At 34.4% G+C, this 14,667-nt stretch overlaps 1 protein-coding gene across 8 annotated transcripts in view; it reads left to right on the top strand.

Moving 5' to 3' along the window:
* LOC137030830 (A-kinase anchor protein 13-like) overlaps nt 1-13,212 on the top strand; it is a 107,899-nt gene extending 94,687 nt beyond the window's left edge. For 4 of the 8 annotated variants that reach the window (XM_067401280.1, XM_067401282.1, XM_067401281.1 and 1 more), the window contains 11 exons: nt 1,079-1,155; nt 1,760-1,941; nt 2,130-2,212; nt 3,236-3,412; nt 3,604-3,756; nt 5,935-5,996; nt 6,714-6,758; nt 7,003-7,053; nt 9,155-9,589; nt 12,036-12,330; nt 12,593-13,210. In XM_067401280.1, coding sequence (XP_067257381.1) covers nt 1,079-1,155; nt 1,760-1,941; nt 2,130-2,212; nt 3,236-3,412; nt 3,604-3,756; nt 5,935-5,996; nt 6,714-6,758; nt 7,003-7,053; nt 9,155-9,589; nt 12,036-12,330; nt 12,593-12,651 — 1,619 coding nt within the window. In that variant the 3' untranslated portion in view covers nt 12,652-13,210. Of the gene's footprint in view, nt 1-1,078; nt 1,156-1,759; nt 1,942-2,129; nt 2,213-3,235; nt 3,413-3,603; nt 3,757-5,934; nt 5,997-6,713; nt 6,759-7,002; nt 7,054-9,154; nt 9,590-12,035; nt 12,331-12,592 lie in introns of all 8 variants that reach the window. The other 4 variants (XM_067401277.1, XM_067401276.1, XM_067401278.1 and 1 more) reach the window with 3 other exon arrangements.
* Nucleotides 13,213-14,667: the final 1,455 nt, after the last annotated feature.

The raw sequence follows: 14,667 nt of genomic DNA, 5'->3' as shown, positions 1-14,667 counted from the left end.
TGATTATGAATATAACAAAAAACAGCAAGGAGACATTTTAATTGTTTATTAATAAAGTAATGTTTTCTGAATCAGTGTCGGCTGCGAAGATGAAGTTGACATTGCTGACTCTCATCATCTCTGCATACTGGACGCGCCTAGAGAGAAAATGCACATTTCATTTGGATTACATAATCAGAGTAGACTCTTTTCGTTTTTAATTATTTAGTTTTAAAGTAGATATTTCAAGCTTTCTATATATGTATATATATCTTGATTATATATTCATAATCAAGTAAATGAATTTAAAACATAGGACTATTTAAACATATATATGAAACTACATTTTCTTTAATGACAGTACAGAGAAATTTCATAAGCAAGAGCGGATCATGAGTCACGAGTCGGATCAAGAATTATTTATTCTTAGACATTTAATAATGGGGGCATTCAAGTTATTTGACATATATATATATATATATATATATATATATATATATATATATATTTATATATATATATTTATATATATATATATATATGATTTTTTTTTTTTAAGTAAATAGTTACTTTCCCTGGTAATTAGTTACTTTTATATGGGATACTAACTCCCTTACTATTTGTGAGAAGTAACTAGTATATATAACTAATTACTTTTTTAAAGTAACGTGCCCAACACTGCTCTTGACTACTTTTCACTAACTTTTCACAGATTTAGGAGCTAGTTTAAGCGCTAAAATACTTTGTGAAATATTCTTAGAGCAAAGATTTTGGAATCCTAAATTTAGGACTAACAAACCCATTATTTTTAAGAGTTTCTCCTAAATCGGCAAGTTAGGAGCTACTTTTAGCTTTAAAACGTTTTGTGAATACGGCCCCTCATGTGTTCAACAAAACTGTTCAACTCTTAAATTATATTCTATTAGTGAATTATATTATTATTTTATTCATTATATGGGGCTTAAGATTAAAATACACAATAAGGTTCACACAAACATATTTCACATGTCTACATAAAAAGTATTGCATTATTATTTGCGGTTCTAAATATAAAAATAGACATATTTTGGAAATTAATTTATTTATTTTTTATCCCTAGATGTCCATGCAGTTCTTCTTTCTGATGTCTTTGTGTTCCTCCAAGAAAAAGATCAAAAATATGTTTTTGCATCTCTGGTGAGTGATTTGATTTTTTTTTTTTTTTTTTTTTTTTTTTTACATGACCTACGATTAATAAATGCCATAGAAGTATTGTACTGTTCATTCTTAGTTCATTTTAACTAATGTCTAATTAATTTATATATATATATATATATATATATATATATATATATATATATATATATATATATATATATATATATAATATAATATATAATGCCCTTCTATCATGATTCTTAATTGCTTTCTTTTATTCATGATGTTTTTACTTTTTCTTTGGAAACTAGGAAATTTCTCGCTCTGTTCCATGATACAGTCAGGACATAAGAATCATCCACTGTTATTTCAGATATATGTATGCTTTGCATTTGGCAAAGAAAACATGTTTCATTTGACCTGATTTCTGAAGAAATAGTGTGTTGATTGTAAAATGTGGCCATATGGGGGAAAATCGAGAATGGGAATATAACATGAAAAGCTGATTACTGATTTTTTTTTCTCTGTTTTTCTCTCCTTCTCTCTTTCCCACTTTCCATCTCTCTTTCTCTCTGTGTGTGTTCATTCCCCTTCACTCCACCCTCCTCATTCTGTGTCTCGCGCTTCCTTTTCTCATCAACAGGACCAGCGAGCCACCGTTATCTCCCTGCAGAAGCTGATCGTGCGTGAGGTGGCCCACGAGGAACGCGGCCTCTTCCTCATCACAGCCGGCATCGCAAATCCCGAAATGGTGGAGGTACACGCCAGTTCCCGAGAGGAACGCAACACCTGGATGCAGCTCATTCAGGACGCCATGCACTCAATGTGAGTACCTGATATTCTGATCCATCCCTCTCCATCGATGCATTAAAATATATTAAAAATTAAAAAATGTATTAGATAAAATTAAGTATGTAATTGAAAAAATTAAGTGCTGAATGGTTGGTGTTTTACGGAGTAAATGTATATTCAGGGAATGAAAGAGTATTTGACAGCCTCTTGTGGGTTCACAGAGAAAAGGACGATGATGAGGGGATCCCGAGTGAAACGGAGGAAGACAAGAAGCTACTTGAAACCAAAACTAAAGAAATGAGAGGTGAGTAGCTTTCTCTCTGTTAGCTTTCAATGCCTCTTTGTCTATTTTTTGTATGTTTTTTTCCCACCGAAATAGTAGTATTAGTGTGTGTCTGTGTGTATTAGGTTAGGTTAGGTTAGGTTACTTTATTAATACCCGCAGGTAAATTTGCTTTGCAGCATGATGAGTACAAAGGCATCGATATCACAAAGACAAAAAAAAAAAAAAAAAAGTATGTGTATTTCTATATATTTTTATTTTATTTATTTATTTATTTATTTATTTATTTATTTATTTATCAAATAAATGATTTTACATGTTTGTGCACACACATATATTTTTTTACATTTTTATAAAATATTAATAATATTAATATAATATTAACATTATTATTAAATATATTAATTATATTTTAATATATTAAAGAAAACACCGTCACTTTGTAGTGAAAACGCCAACCATCCACCCCTCCATTTTTTTCCTATTATTTAAATGATTGAATATCTAATTTTATGTAATCCATTTATTTTATTTTTTTAATAAATAAATATTTTAATGTGTCATTTTATATCTGCGAAAACTTTTTTTTTAGGCATCACAAAAGAGTTTAGAGTGGGACTACTAATCAAAAACAATATCTTTTAATAACTTAATGTTTTTTTTATGATAGTACAAGCATTAAAGACAAAAAAAGTTCGAAACGGAGTCATTTTTGACCATTTTGTTAAAATGAACTGATTCAGACGAGTCATTTGCTTATGAATTGCTTTTTTACAGTATGTTTGTCAGTGAGGAACATGCACAATAGTTATCATCAATTTTATAATCTTTGTCATATTTAAGTTTTCTCATTACGTTCAATTCAGACTTAATTAGTTAATTAAATCTGCACTCTAATTTCTTTTGACGTGGTGTTGTTCATTTCATACGGTAGCAGCGCAGAACCACAAATAATGGTGAAGAATAGAGGGTTTTAGTTTCATAAAAAAATCAAACTGGCTAATTATGATAAACCTGCAAATGACAACTCCCCTATCTTTTTAGACATGCTCCAGAGGAAAGATGAACAGATCGTCTCACTCCTGCTGGAGAAGATGAAGCTTTTCCGTGAAATGTGCGGTTCATCCGACGACACCGCTTCGCCACTCAAAATGCTCTTCAGGGCCAACAGCGAGGACATACCCAAGGGGGAACCCATCATGATAGACGCTCTCAGAGAGGGTAAGAAACGTCACCAGCTTCTTCAGCTGTTCTCCACCTGTCGTCTTAAAACGGATGTGTTATTTATGAGTTATTTGTGTTTGGTGGCAGCTGTGGCAGCATCTCATTTCCAGCTCTAATGTTCTTCCAGGACTAGTAACTCACTTAATGTAATGCGGTTAGTGACGTGCATGTGTGTGTTTATGTGGCAGTGGAGATGTTGCAGGCGCTGGTGAACAGCACTCTGGGAGGGGCGGTCGGACAGCAGGTGGCCTGCGCTCAGGGGAACATGGGGCCCGTGTGTCTGCCACGCAGAGCCGAGACATTCGGAGGCTTTGACAGCCACCAGATGAACATCTGCAAACGTGAGACATTTAATGTAATCATCAGGAAATGTATTTTTTCTTTAAGAAAACAGTAACACTTTACAGTAAGGTCTCATTTGTTAACATTAGTTAAAGGGATAGTTCACCCCAAAATGAAAAATATCCCATGATTTACTCACCCTCAAGCTATCCTAGGTTTATATGAGTATCTTCTTTCAGATGAACACAATCAGAGTTATATTAAAAAATATCCTGGCTCTTCCAAGCTTTATAACGGGAGTGAATGGGGCTCGAGATTTTGAAGCCCAAAAAAGCACATCCATCCATAATAAAAGTAATCTATTCAGCTCCAGGGGGTTAATAAAGACCTTCTGAAGTGGACCGATGGGTTTTGTAAGAAAAATAACCATTTTTAAAACTTTATAAACTATAATAACTAGCTTCTGGCAGACGGCCATACACATACTGTGCAAGTCGACTTGTGCCAAATTAGTAACTTCTGACGCGATGTATGACGCAGGATGTAGGAGTATTGTAAGCTCAGGTGATGTTAGACGCCTCTCGCGGTTCAAACAAATAGGTCTGGGCAACAGATTCAAGTTCCTCTTGTCTTATATCGAAATCCACTGACATTTATCGTATTTATACTTCTAATTCGTGACCGGTGTTTTGTTTTGCTTTATCCTCTGTGCTTCCGCATTCATCTCAATACATCATGAACTAGACTCACGTATGGCTGTTTGCCAGTTATTATAGTCTATAAAGTTTTAAATATGGCTATTTGTCTTACAAAAACACATCACTTCACTTCAGAAGGCCTTTATTAACCCCCTTATTATAGATGATGTGCTTTTTTGGGCTTCAAAATCAAGAGCGCCTTTCACTCCCATTATAAAGCTTGGAAAAGCCAGGATATTTTATAATATATGAAATGCTTGAAATCATGAAACCCTTTAATGCTTTAACTAACATGAACTGACAATGAGCAATATATTTTTACAGCATTTATTAAAGGGGACCTATTATGCCCTTTTTACAATTTTTGATTTTGTTTTTGGGTCTACTAGAATAGGTTTTTATTCTTTAATTTTCAAGAAACACTATTTTATACCTATTCTCCATTGTTGCAGCTCCTCTCTTCCCAGTCTGTCAGTAACACTTTGCTTAGTTCCTGTTTCAGTGAAGCCCCTTCATCCCAAAAGAGCAATGTGCTGATTGGTCAGCTGATATAGAGAATAACTCCCACTGGAGGGACTTTGTAACTTTGCAGACCTTTTTTCATGCTCAAACAGCAACATTACACACTAAAGAAAGACGAACATGTAAAAAAGCATAATAGGTCCTTTTTAACTTACAATAACAGTTTATTTTTGAAGCATTAATTACCTGTTAATTTTAGTTAGTTAAAAGTTTTCTTGTTCATGTTAGTTCACAGTGCATTAACTAATGATAAAACTTGTATCTTAAAAATACATCAGTAAATAGATTAATTTAACTAAGATTAATAAATGCTGTAGAAGTTTTGTTAATTGTTAGTTCAGCTAATGTTAACAAATAAAACCTTATTGTAATGTGTCTCCAAGAAAACTTTACAAATCTTTTTTTATATAAAGCATGAATGATTGCTACGGAAGAGGATTAGGGCCAAGCAATAATAAAAAATAAAAAAAAATCTTGAGATTAAAGTTATTTAATCTCAATTTAAAAATAAATTTCAAGAAAAAAAAATCGAGATAAAATGTTGAGAATAAAGTCGTTAAATTACGAGGAAAAAGTCATGAAATTGCGAGAACAAATTTGTTAAATTATGAGAAAAATGTTAAATTTCAAGAAAAAAGTCGAGATAAAATGTTGAGAATAAACTCATTAAATTACAAGAAAAAAGTCATTAAAATATGAGAACAAATTTGTAATTTAAAGTATTTGTTCTCATAATTTAACGACTTTTTTTTCGTAATTTAACGACTTTTTTCTCGAAATTTAACGATTTGTTTTCTCATAATTTAATGACTTTATTCTCAACATTTTATCTCGACTTTTTATCTTTTTTCTCGAAATTTAACTAATTTTTTTTCTCGTAATTTTGACTTTTTTCCCGAAATTTAACAACTTTAATCTCGAGATGGTTTTATTTTTTTATTATTGCTTGGCCCTAATCCTCTTCCGTAGATTGCTGATTGGATCCTGCTCACGCTTGTTGTGTTTGTGTGACTGTAGATGGTGACAAAGAGGAAGCTGAAGATCTTCGGAGGACAGAATCTGACAGTGTACTAAAGAAGGTAGGAAGCCTGTGCTCCAGCCAATAGGAAAATAGCTGCGGGTCAAGCTAACACTATTTTAACCAGTCAGCATCTGAATTTATGTTTAAGTTTAAAACAGGAAATTATGTCTGTACAGTAAAACATCTTAAAATGAATGAATCCTCATATCCTCACATACCTGTAAACCAGAGCTGTAGGAACAATCTCAAAGGTGTCAGTGTCACACATTATATTACTCATGAATATTATTTAGTTATTTTAATGTTCTCCCATCAACTAGCATATTTGCTGACACAGTCAAATTGAAATATATATATATATATATATATATATATATATATATATATATATATATATATATATATATATATAATCTGTCTTCCCAAAAATAGTAATTATAATGAAAGTGTATGCATTCTATCTGACTATATAAACTGAATTAAATTACCCATACTGCCCCCTAGTGTCATTTAGTTTTTATTACACAGACATGTGCTGTGATTATATCCTGTCAGGTTTTGTAGCTAATGGCAGTCATTAGTGCAGTGGGAGCTCAGTGAAGGGTGGAAAATGAATAAGCGTCCATTAGGAGTGGCCAGCATCGCCTGACTCTTTAATGTACGTAATGAGCAGCGGTGAGCTGGGCTCAGGCCTGCGCTCTGGTAGGTGCTGGGCTGATTAAACACTCTCAGCTAGGCTCAGTAAAGCTGCAGTCTCTGCTTGTCTGCTCTACAGGGAGGAAATGCCAACCTGCTGCTCCTGCTGAAGAGAAACAGCGAGGTAAGACAGAAGAGCATGCTTCTTTTAGAGTCGAGGGTGTTATCCTTCAGAGCTTCTTGGGCTTGTGGATGTTTTTAGCTCGTTGAACTGGCAAAGATTCAGTGCATTTGGATAACATGTAGAGATGATAACATCTGTTTCCTATGACATTCTTGAATAACTTTTAGATTTAATGTTTATACATTTTGTTGTTGTGATACTTGACAAATGACAGTCTTTCCTGATGACTTGTGTTTCCTGACAGCAGGTCCTGACTAGTGTCACCCACCTCCATGAGCTCTTGACCTCACTTCAGGTGTGTATTTCAGAAACAGTATGACTGGTGTTTGGAGCCTATAGAATGCAGTTATATGCTCCTAAAATGTAAGATATCAGGGCAAAAATGCCCCTGTATGAGTTTTTATCTCATATTTATATCATGATATAGTTAAGCAATATCACACGACTAACAGTATACCACAGTTCAATAAAAAAGGTTAATATTGTGTTATATTTTAGACACGATATTGTCTGCATGTAAAGCCAGAGCAGAACTGTTGTGCATCTCCAAACAACAGTTTTAATTCCGGAGTGAATGCGCATTTTGAACAAATCAATCGTGTGAACCAATGATTCAATGATCCATTCATAAAAGCTTCTTCTCATTTCGAAGGATGCGTCCTCTGGTTTTCGCATTTGATGGTTGAAGACCTTCGTTCATCTTCAGAACACAAATTAAGATATTGTTGATGAAATCTGATGGTTCAGTGAGGCCTCTATTGAGAGCAAGTTAATTAACACTTTTAGTGCCCAGAAAGCTACTAAAAACATATTTAAATCAGTTCATGTGAGTTCAGTGGTTCTGTCTTAGTATTATAAAGTGACAAGAATACTTTTTGTGTGCCAAAAAAACAAAATAACAACTTTTCAACAATATCTATATGGGCCCATTTTAAAACACTGCTTCATGAAGCTTCTGAGCTTTATGAATCTTTTGTTTTGAATCAGTGATTCAGATCTTCTATCAAACGGCTAAACTGCTGACTTTGGCACTCCGCTTCACTGATTCGATTCGTAAAGCTCTGAAGCAGTGTTTTGATATCGGACCATATAGATATTGATAAAGTCTTTTTGTTTTGTTTTTTTGGCACAGAAAGTATTCTTGTCTCTTTATAATATTAATATTGAACCACTGTACTCACATGAACTGATTTAAAAAATGTTTTTAGTACCTTTATGGATCTTGACAGTTTGAATGGCTTTGCTCTCAATGCAGGCCTCACTGAGCCATCAGATTTCATCAACAATATCTTAATTTGTGTTGTGAAGATGACCGAAGGTGTTGTAGCTGTAGAACAACATGATGGTGAATAATAAATTACATTATTTTCATTTTTTGGTCAACTAATCCTTTTAGTCTCTCCATCAGTGTCGACTTCGGTTTGAACAGTGTAAGGCTGTCACTAATAATCCTCATTTTGGCTGCGTGAGATTCTCCAGCTTTGTTGTTGTTTAGCAATCGAGGTGTGAGCTGTTAAAGCTCCGCCCTCTTCTGGAAAAAAGGCCAGGAGCAGCAGCTCATTTGCATTTAAAGAGACACATTAAAACAGCTTGTTTTCTCTCACACCCAAATAGGGGTAAATTTGAGAAGCTATAATAAATGATCTGTGGGGGATTTTGAGCTGAAACTTCACAGACACATTCTGGGGACACCAGAGACTTATATTACATCTTGAGAAAGGGGCGTAATAGATCCCCTTTAAATAAGACATCCTTGATGATGTATGCAGCCTTCAAGGAAGCTAAGGAGAGCCATTTACTTTATTCCTGAATGAATTATCCGTTTGAACGAATCAATCAGGTGAACCAATGATTCAATAGCCCATTCATAAATAGAGCCATTTACTTAATTCCCGAATGAATCAGCTGTTTGAATGAACCGAATGAATGAATGACTCAATGACTCACACATTTAGACATTTACCGTCACCTACTGGCAGTTTTAGTTTCTTATTTAGAGTATATATATATATATATATATATATATATATATATATATATATATATATATATATATATATATATATATATATATATATATATATATATATAAATATAATGTTGAATCAAATAATTATTTTTTTCTAAAGCTACTTTTTGTAATGTCCATTTCATGCTTTGTTTTGGGGTAATTTCTCAGCCAAATTTGATGTGTGATTAATTCGATTAATTGATCGCCACATTGTTTAATTAATTAGATTAAATATTTTAATCGCTTGACAATTTTCAAATATAACAATTTAAATTAGACTTGTATACTTGTTATATTTTGTTCCTTGTTTACTCTTACTAGCCACAGTGTGTGTTTATATATAATGTCTTGCGTTAAATGGTTTCTATGTGAATCTTGTTTACAGGCTGTGGTGCTGCAGCAGGACACTTTTATCGAGGACCAGCGTCAGGCCCTGAGCGAGCGCACCCCGTCCCGCTCCTCTCGTCCCCCCTCGCTGGTGGAGCAGGAGAAACAGCGCAGCTTGGAGCGGCACCGACAGGAAGCCGCCGCTCTACAGCGCCAGCAGGCTGCCCACGCCGAAGAGAAGCGACGCAAGGAAAAGGAGTGGGATGTGAAGGAACGGGAACTGACGGACCGGGAGGTGCTGCTGCACGTGAGGGAGGAGGAGATGCGGAGGAGGAACAAGGAGTTGGAGGATGCGCAGCAGGAGCTGCTGGGAAGGAAGGAAGATTATCAGAAGGATCTAGAGAGACTGAGGGATGCTCAGAGGAGGCTGGAGAGGGAGAAGGAGCAGATGCAGAAGGAGCTGGAGAGAGTGGAGCACCTCCGGGAGGTGGAGGTGAGGCTTGAACTGCACATTCAAGCAGGTTTTTTGCAGCCATTTCATCTGCGCATTACTCATCATTAACTATTTATTATATTAAATCACTCCGGATAAAGATCTGCATCTCATTTCTTTCTGCAGAAATTTATTGAAAATTCTTCTTTTTTTCTGCTGTTTGAGTGCAACCAAAAATATTAGTTTTGAGGAGCTGTTTGTGACACGGTCATTTGAGAAATTTGACTGTGTGCATGACTGAATAAAATTGGATGAATTAAAGAGTTAGTTCACCCAAAAATGAAAATTCTGTCATTAATTACTCAGCCTCATGTCGTTCCACACCTGTAAGACCTTCGTTCATCTTCAGAACACAAATTAAGATATTTTGATGAAATCCGAGAGCTCTCTGACTCCTCAATAGACAGCAATTTAACCACCACTTTCAAGGTCCAGAAAGGTAGTAAAGACCATTAAAACAGTTGACGTGACTGCAGTGGTTCAACCTTAATTTTATGAAGTGACAAGAATACTTTTTGTGCATAAAAACAAAACAAAAATCTTATGTTGTTTACATCCAGCGCTTCCAGGTTCTACATCGCCAGCTCCTGTGACAGCATCACACGCATGTGTCGTGCAGCTTATGTGAACAGCATTGGCCAATAATGAGCCTGCGTTCTGATGTAGAACCTGGAAGCGCTGGACATAAACACCATATGAGAATGACACAGAAGAGAAGATATTGTTGAACAAAGTCGTTATTTTTGTTTTGTTTTTGCGCACAAAACGTATTCTCATTGCTTTATAACATTAAGGTTGAAAAACTGCAGACATGTGGATGGTTTTAACAATGTCTTTAGTACCTTTCTGGACCTTGAAAGTGTTGATTATATTGCTGTCGATAGAGGAGTCATAAAGCTCTCGGATTTCATCAAAAATATCTTAATTTGTGTTCTGAAGATGAATGAAGGTCTTACAGGTGTGGAATGACACAACAGAAAGAAATTATTGACAGAATTTTCATTTTTGGGTGAACTAAGACTTCATCATAACGTCTTGTTCACCTTGTTTTTTTTATTATTTTATATTTGTGAGATAAAAATGTATCCAAGAAAATACTACAAATTAGGTAGGCAGAATATCAATTATCGACCAGTTATTATAATTCATATCAGTTGTATTATGTACAGTGTGTATATATATATATATATATATATATATATATATATATATATATATATATATATATATATATATATATATATATATATGTATATGTGCTATCTATCTATCTATCTATAATTATATTTATTTGATCAATATTATATAGATTTATAAAACATATATGCAAATGTAGCATCATTCCTGCTGTTTAATTGTATACTACATACATATTAATACTGCGGCAAATTCATCATCTGGATCTCTCAGCACTGTCTAGTAGGCTAGCTGTGTCAAGACCATATGTGAATGTTATAATGCCGGGAGAGCCGGAATCGAGGCTTCGTCGGGACAGCGTTCTTGCATGGAGAAGCACAATTACACAACATAACTAATGTGCTCACTCACAGAATCAGACACTACTGCCTTTTATATAATACATTTCCCATTATATCTTTATGATTTCTTTGGTCTGTTGGGCCGGATTGCTTTCACATCTCGAGCGAAATGCTCCAGAGTTCGTTTGAAAGAGTAGGAGGTCTTGGTACGCTGCTTTGGTCTGCTTTTAGTGTGCATCGAAGTGTGATCGCTGCTTTCACACCTGCCCAAACTAACCACTCCAGGGGCAACGAAGTCTAGTGCGATTCAACTGAACTAAATGAGGCAGGTGTGAAAGCACGCCCTCAGACTGTCACTTTTGACCAGTTTAGGTCCCTCCTTGCTATCTGTGTGATATCTATCTATCTATCTATCTATCTATCTATCTATCTATCTATCTATCTATCTATCTATCTATCTATCTATCTATCTATCTGTCTATCTGTCTATCTGTCTATCTGTCTATCTGTCTGTCTGTCTGTCTGTCTGTCTGTCTATCTGTCTCATATATATATATATATATATCTTTCAGAAAACTCTTACTGACCCCAAGTATATATAATATTATTTATATAATAATATTGGTGAGTCTGTTGTTCAAATCATAAATTGAAATATTATTATAATATATAATATATTATGCATAATTACAAGCTATTTTTGCACCTTAACATTTTTTGTTTGTTTGTTTGTTGTTTTGTTTATGTAAACATGACTTGTCAGACTTCAAATACTTCTGCGCTCTGACTAACAGAAGTTATGTAAAGCCAGTCGGTCAGTTTGGAGCTTGCTGTTGCGAGTTCTTTCCTCTCCAAACCGTCTAGCAAATAGCATGCACGCTTTGACACGTTGACCTATGATGCTTGTGACTGAGCTCGTATCATTTCCTGATTTGAGTTTAACTCATAACCTATCATTTATTCCACAGGCTCGTCTTCAGCGCACCCCGTCCAGCACATCGGAGGACTCCCTGAAGCTCCAGAGCAGCAGCTCCATAGAGCGAGAGATCTGGGAGGGCGAGTTATCGTCCAGCCCCAGGAAGAACTCTCTGTCCAGGATGGACTCCAAACAGAAGGGCCGCAGCCTCTTCTCCCTGGGCGGCAAAACACAGAGCATAGAGGGTCAAAACCAGATGCCCACACGACTGCTTCAGCTGGCTACATCTAAGGAGAAAAAGGACAAAAAGAAGAAGAAGAGCAAAAACCAGCCTCCTCAGGATGCAGGTGAACACTGTGAACTCACAGGCACTAATTCAATAGAGATAATGAGAAAGAATTAATTCAGTTAGCCTGCAAATCACAATCTCTGTGTCCGTTCTCTGATGCAGAACGTCACACATTTCCATTTAAATTGCAAAAGGAGGAAGATCTTTGCACATACTGAAGAAGTGAATGCATTAATGTCCGTTACACTGAGAATGATGACTCTATTGTGGTTCAGTCTAGATGAATCATCTTCTCAAATCCTGATGTTTTTTGTCTACAGCATCACATCTGTTGCCCCTGGCGGAGCCTCCTATGGACGGAGAGATCTTCTTCTGCTGATTTACCCATCATCCCTTCTGTCCACATCATTCCCTCTCATGGACTTTCTATCAAGTCATGGAGGAAGTCTCCCAAACTGCCCTAATATTGCAGTTATGGTTCGGCAATATTTCTAAAATATGATAAATCACAAAAAACATATCCAAGTCATATTATATCACAAAATAAAATATTACATTTTGCTTAAACTAAATGAAGACTATTTTAGGATTGTTTTAATTATTATTATTATTATTATTATTATTATTTTTGTAAATTATGACATTTTAATAACAATTTATGACATTTACCCCCAAATTCTTATTACTGTAATGTATAAACAGTAATGATATATTATTTAAGTTGTATTTATAAAGCATGGTAAATGTCTTTTTATATAATATTTTATTACAGTATTTTTGCTGTGAGAAAGTTAAAAACGCTGTATTACAGTAAGAATAACTTGACAAAAACAGAAAAGTGTGTGTGTGTGTATATATATATATATATATATATATATATATATATATATATATATATATATATATATATACACTAAAAGAAAACAACAATAAAATACAGTTTTTCATTGAAACAGTAACATACAGTAAAAACAATGCATTTTGGGTAATATTATTTATAATTTTCCAGAAAGTATCCTATAGGTTACTTTCTCTAAAATAACAAATATTACCCAGAACACACTGTTTTTACAGTATATTACTTTTGTATATCACATTATAATGCATTCTGGGTAATATATGTCGTTTTCAAGAAAGTTTCTTAAAATGACAAACATTACCCAGAATGCATTGTTTTATGGTATATTACTGTTTCAATGGAAAACAGTATTTTACTGTGTAAATTTGTTTCCTTTTTTTTTACAGTTATTTTTTAGTGTATATATTAATTCTTTTTTTTTTAATAAAATTTGGATATAATTTGAATATTATATATATATATATATATATATATATATATAATTTATTTTATATAAATTTATTTTGGGGATAAATGTGACATGGATATGTTTGCTGTGAGAACTACACATCAATCTTAAGATTTGCACTTGCTTTCAAATGTTTGTTTATCAGACAAATCCAATCTTTCCATAAATTGTTAAAACATACAGATTTCTGTATTTCAGTGTCTTTGAGTTAACAAATAATTTGTTCCACCAAAAGGTTTAGAAAATGCAAAAAAAATCAATTGTAGCTCCCCCTATTGGCCAACTTTTTAGGAAGATTTGGCGTATTGCACACAAGAATGATCATTTAAAATTTAATCACAGTTTTAACATTTAAACGGATTAGGGCAGAGAGGTGGTTTTCCATTTCCCCCCATGTCTTCTATTTTAGGTTCCCGAAGGAATGTCCCGTCTTTGAAATGCCACCGAGCACTTTAACACCCTTCACATGTTAACCCGAAAATGACAATCAATTTTTCATTAGCATTCCAAAGATAATGCCCTAAGGACAGTTTTTGGGGGCCGTTGTATAACATGCCAAGGCATTTGATGCTAGTTTGAGATTCTCTAATCCATCTGTGTTTAATACTTCATGACTTCAGCAGGACAGATGAGCTGTAAATACTGTATGAATCGTAGACTCCTGGAGGATATTTAGAGCTACCTGCTGGACAGGTAACATAGATAATCATCCACACAGGATAGTGTACTTAGCCTATACGTTCACCCTTATGGATCGAATGCACCGTATCATATCTAAATGTCAATAATAATGCATTTAACACCCCGATTTTTGCACACAAAGTGTCCACTTATTTCATTATACATGAATATTCACCCTACAAGCATACAGGCTTTTGTTCAGCTAGAGGTTCTGTTGGCCTGATTTTGTTAGGAGTTATTTATTGGTCCAAAAACATTTGTTATTTTTATTTGAATTCCGTTTTTTAAGCAGTACATGCTCTTAAAGTCCTACTTGTGCAGGTTTGTGCTGCACTGACTTAACACCACCATGAGGGTGCAGCAGAGAAGCATTTTATATTGGAAAGCTCCTCTATGGATTTACATAA

This window comes from Chanodichthys erythropterus, chromosome 11 (assembly GCF_024489055.1).
Source record: "Chanodichthys erythropterus isolate Z2021 chromosome 11, ASM2448905v1, whole genome shotgun sequence".
NCBI classification, from domain to species: domain Eukaryota; kingdom Metazoa; phylum Chordata; class Actinopteri; order Cypriniformes; family Xenocyprididae; genus Chanodichthys; species Chanodichthys erythropterus.
This window is presented reverse-complemented; position numbering and strand designations above follow the sequence as displayed.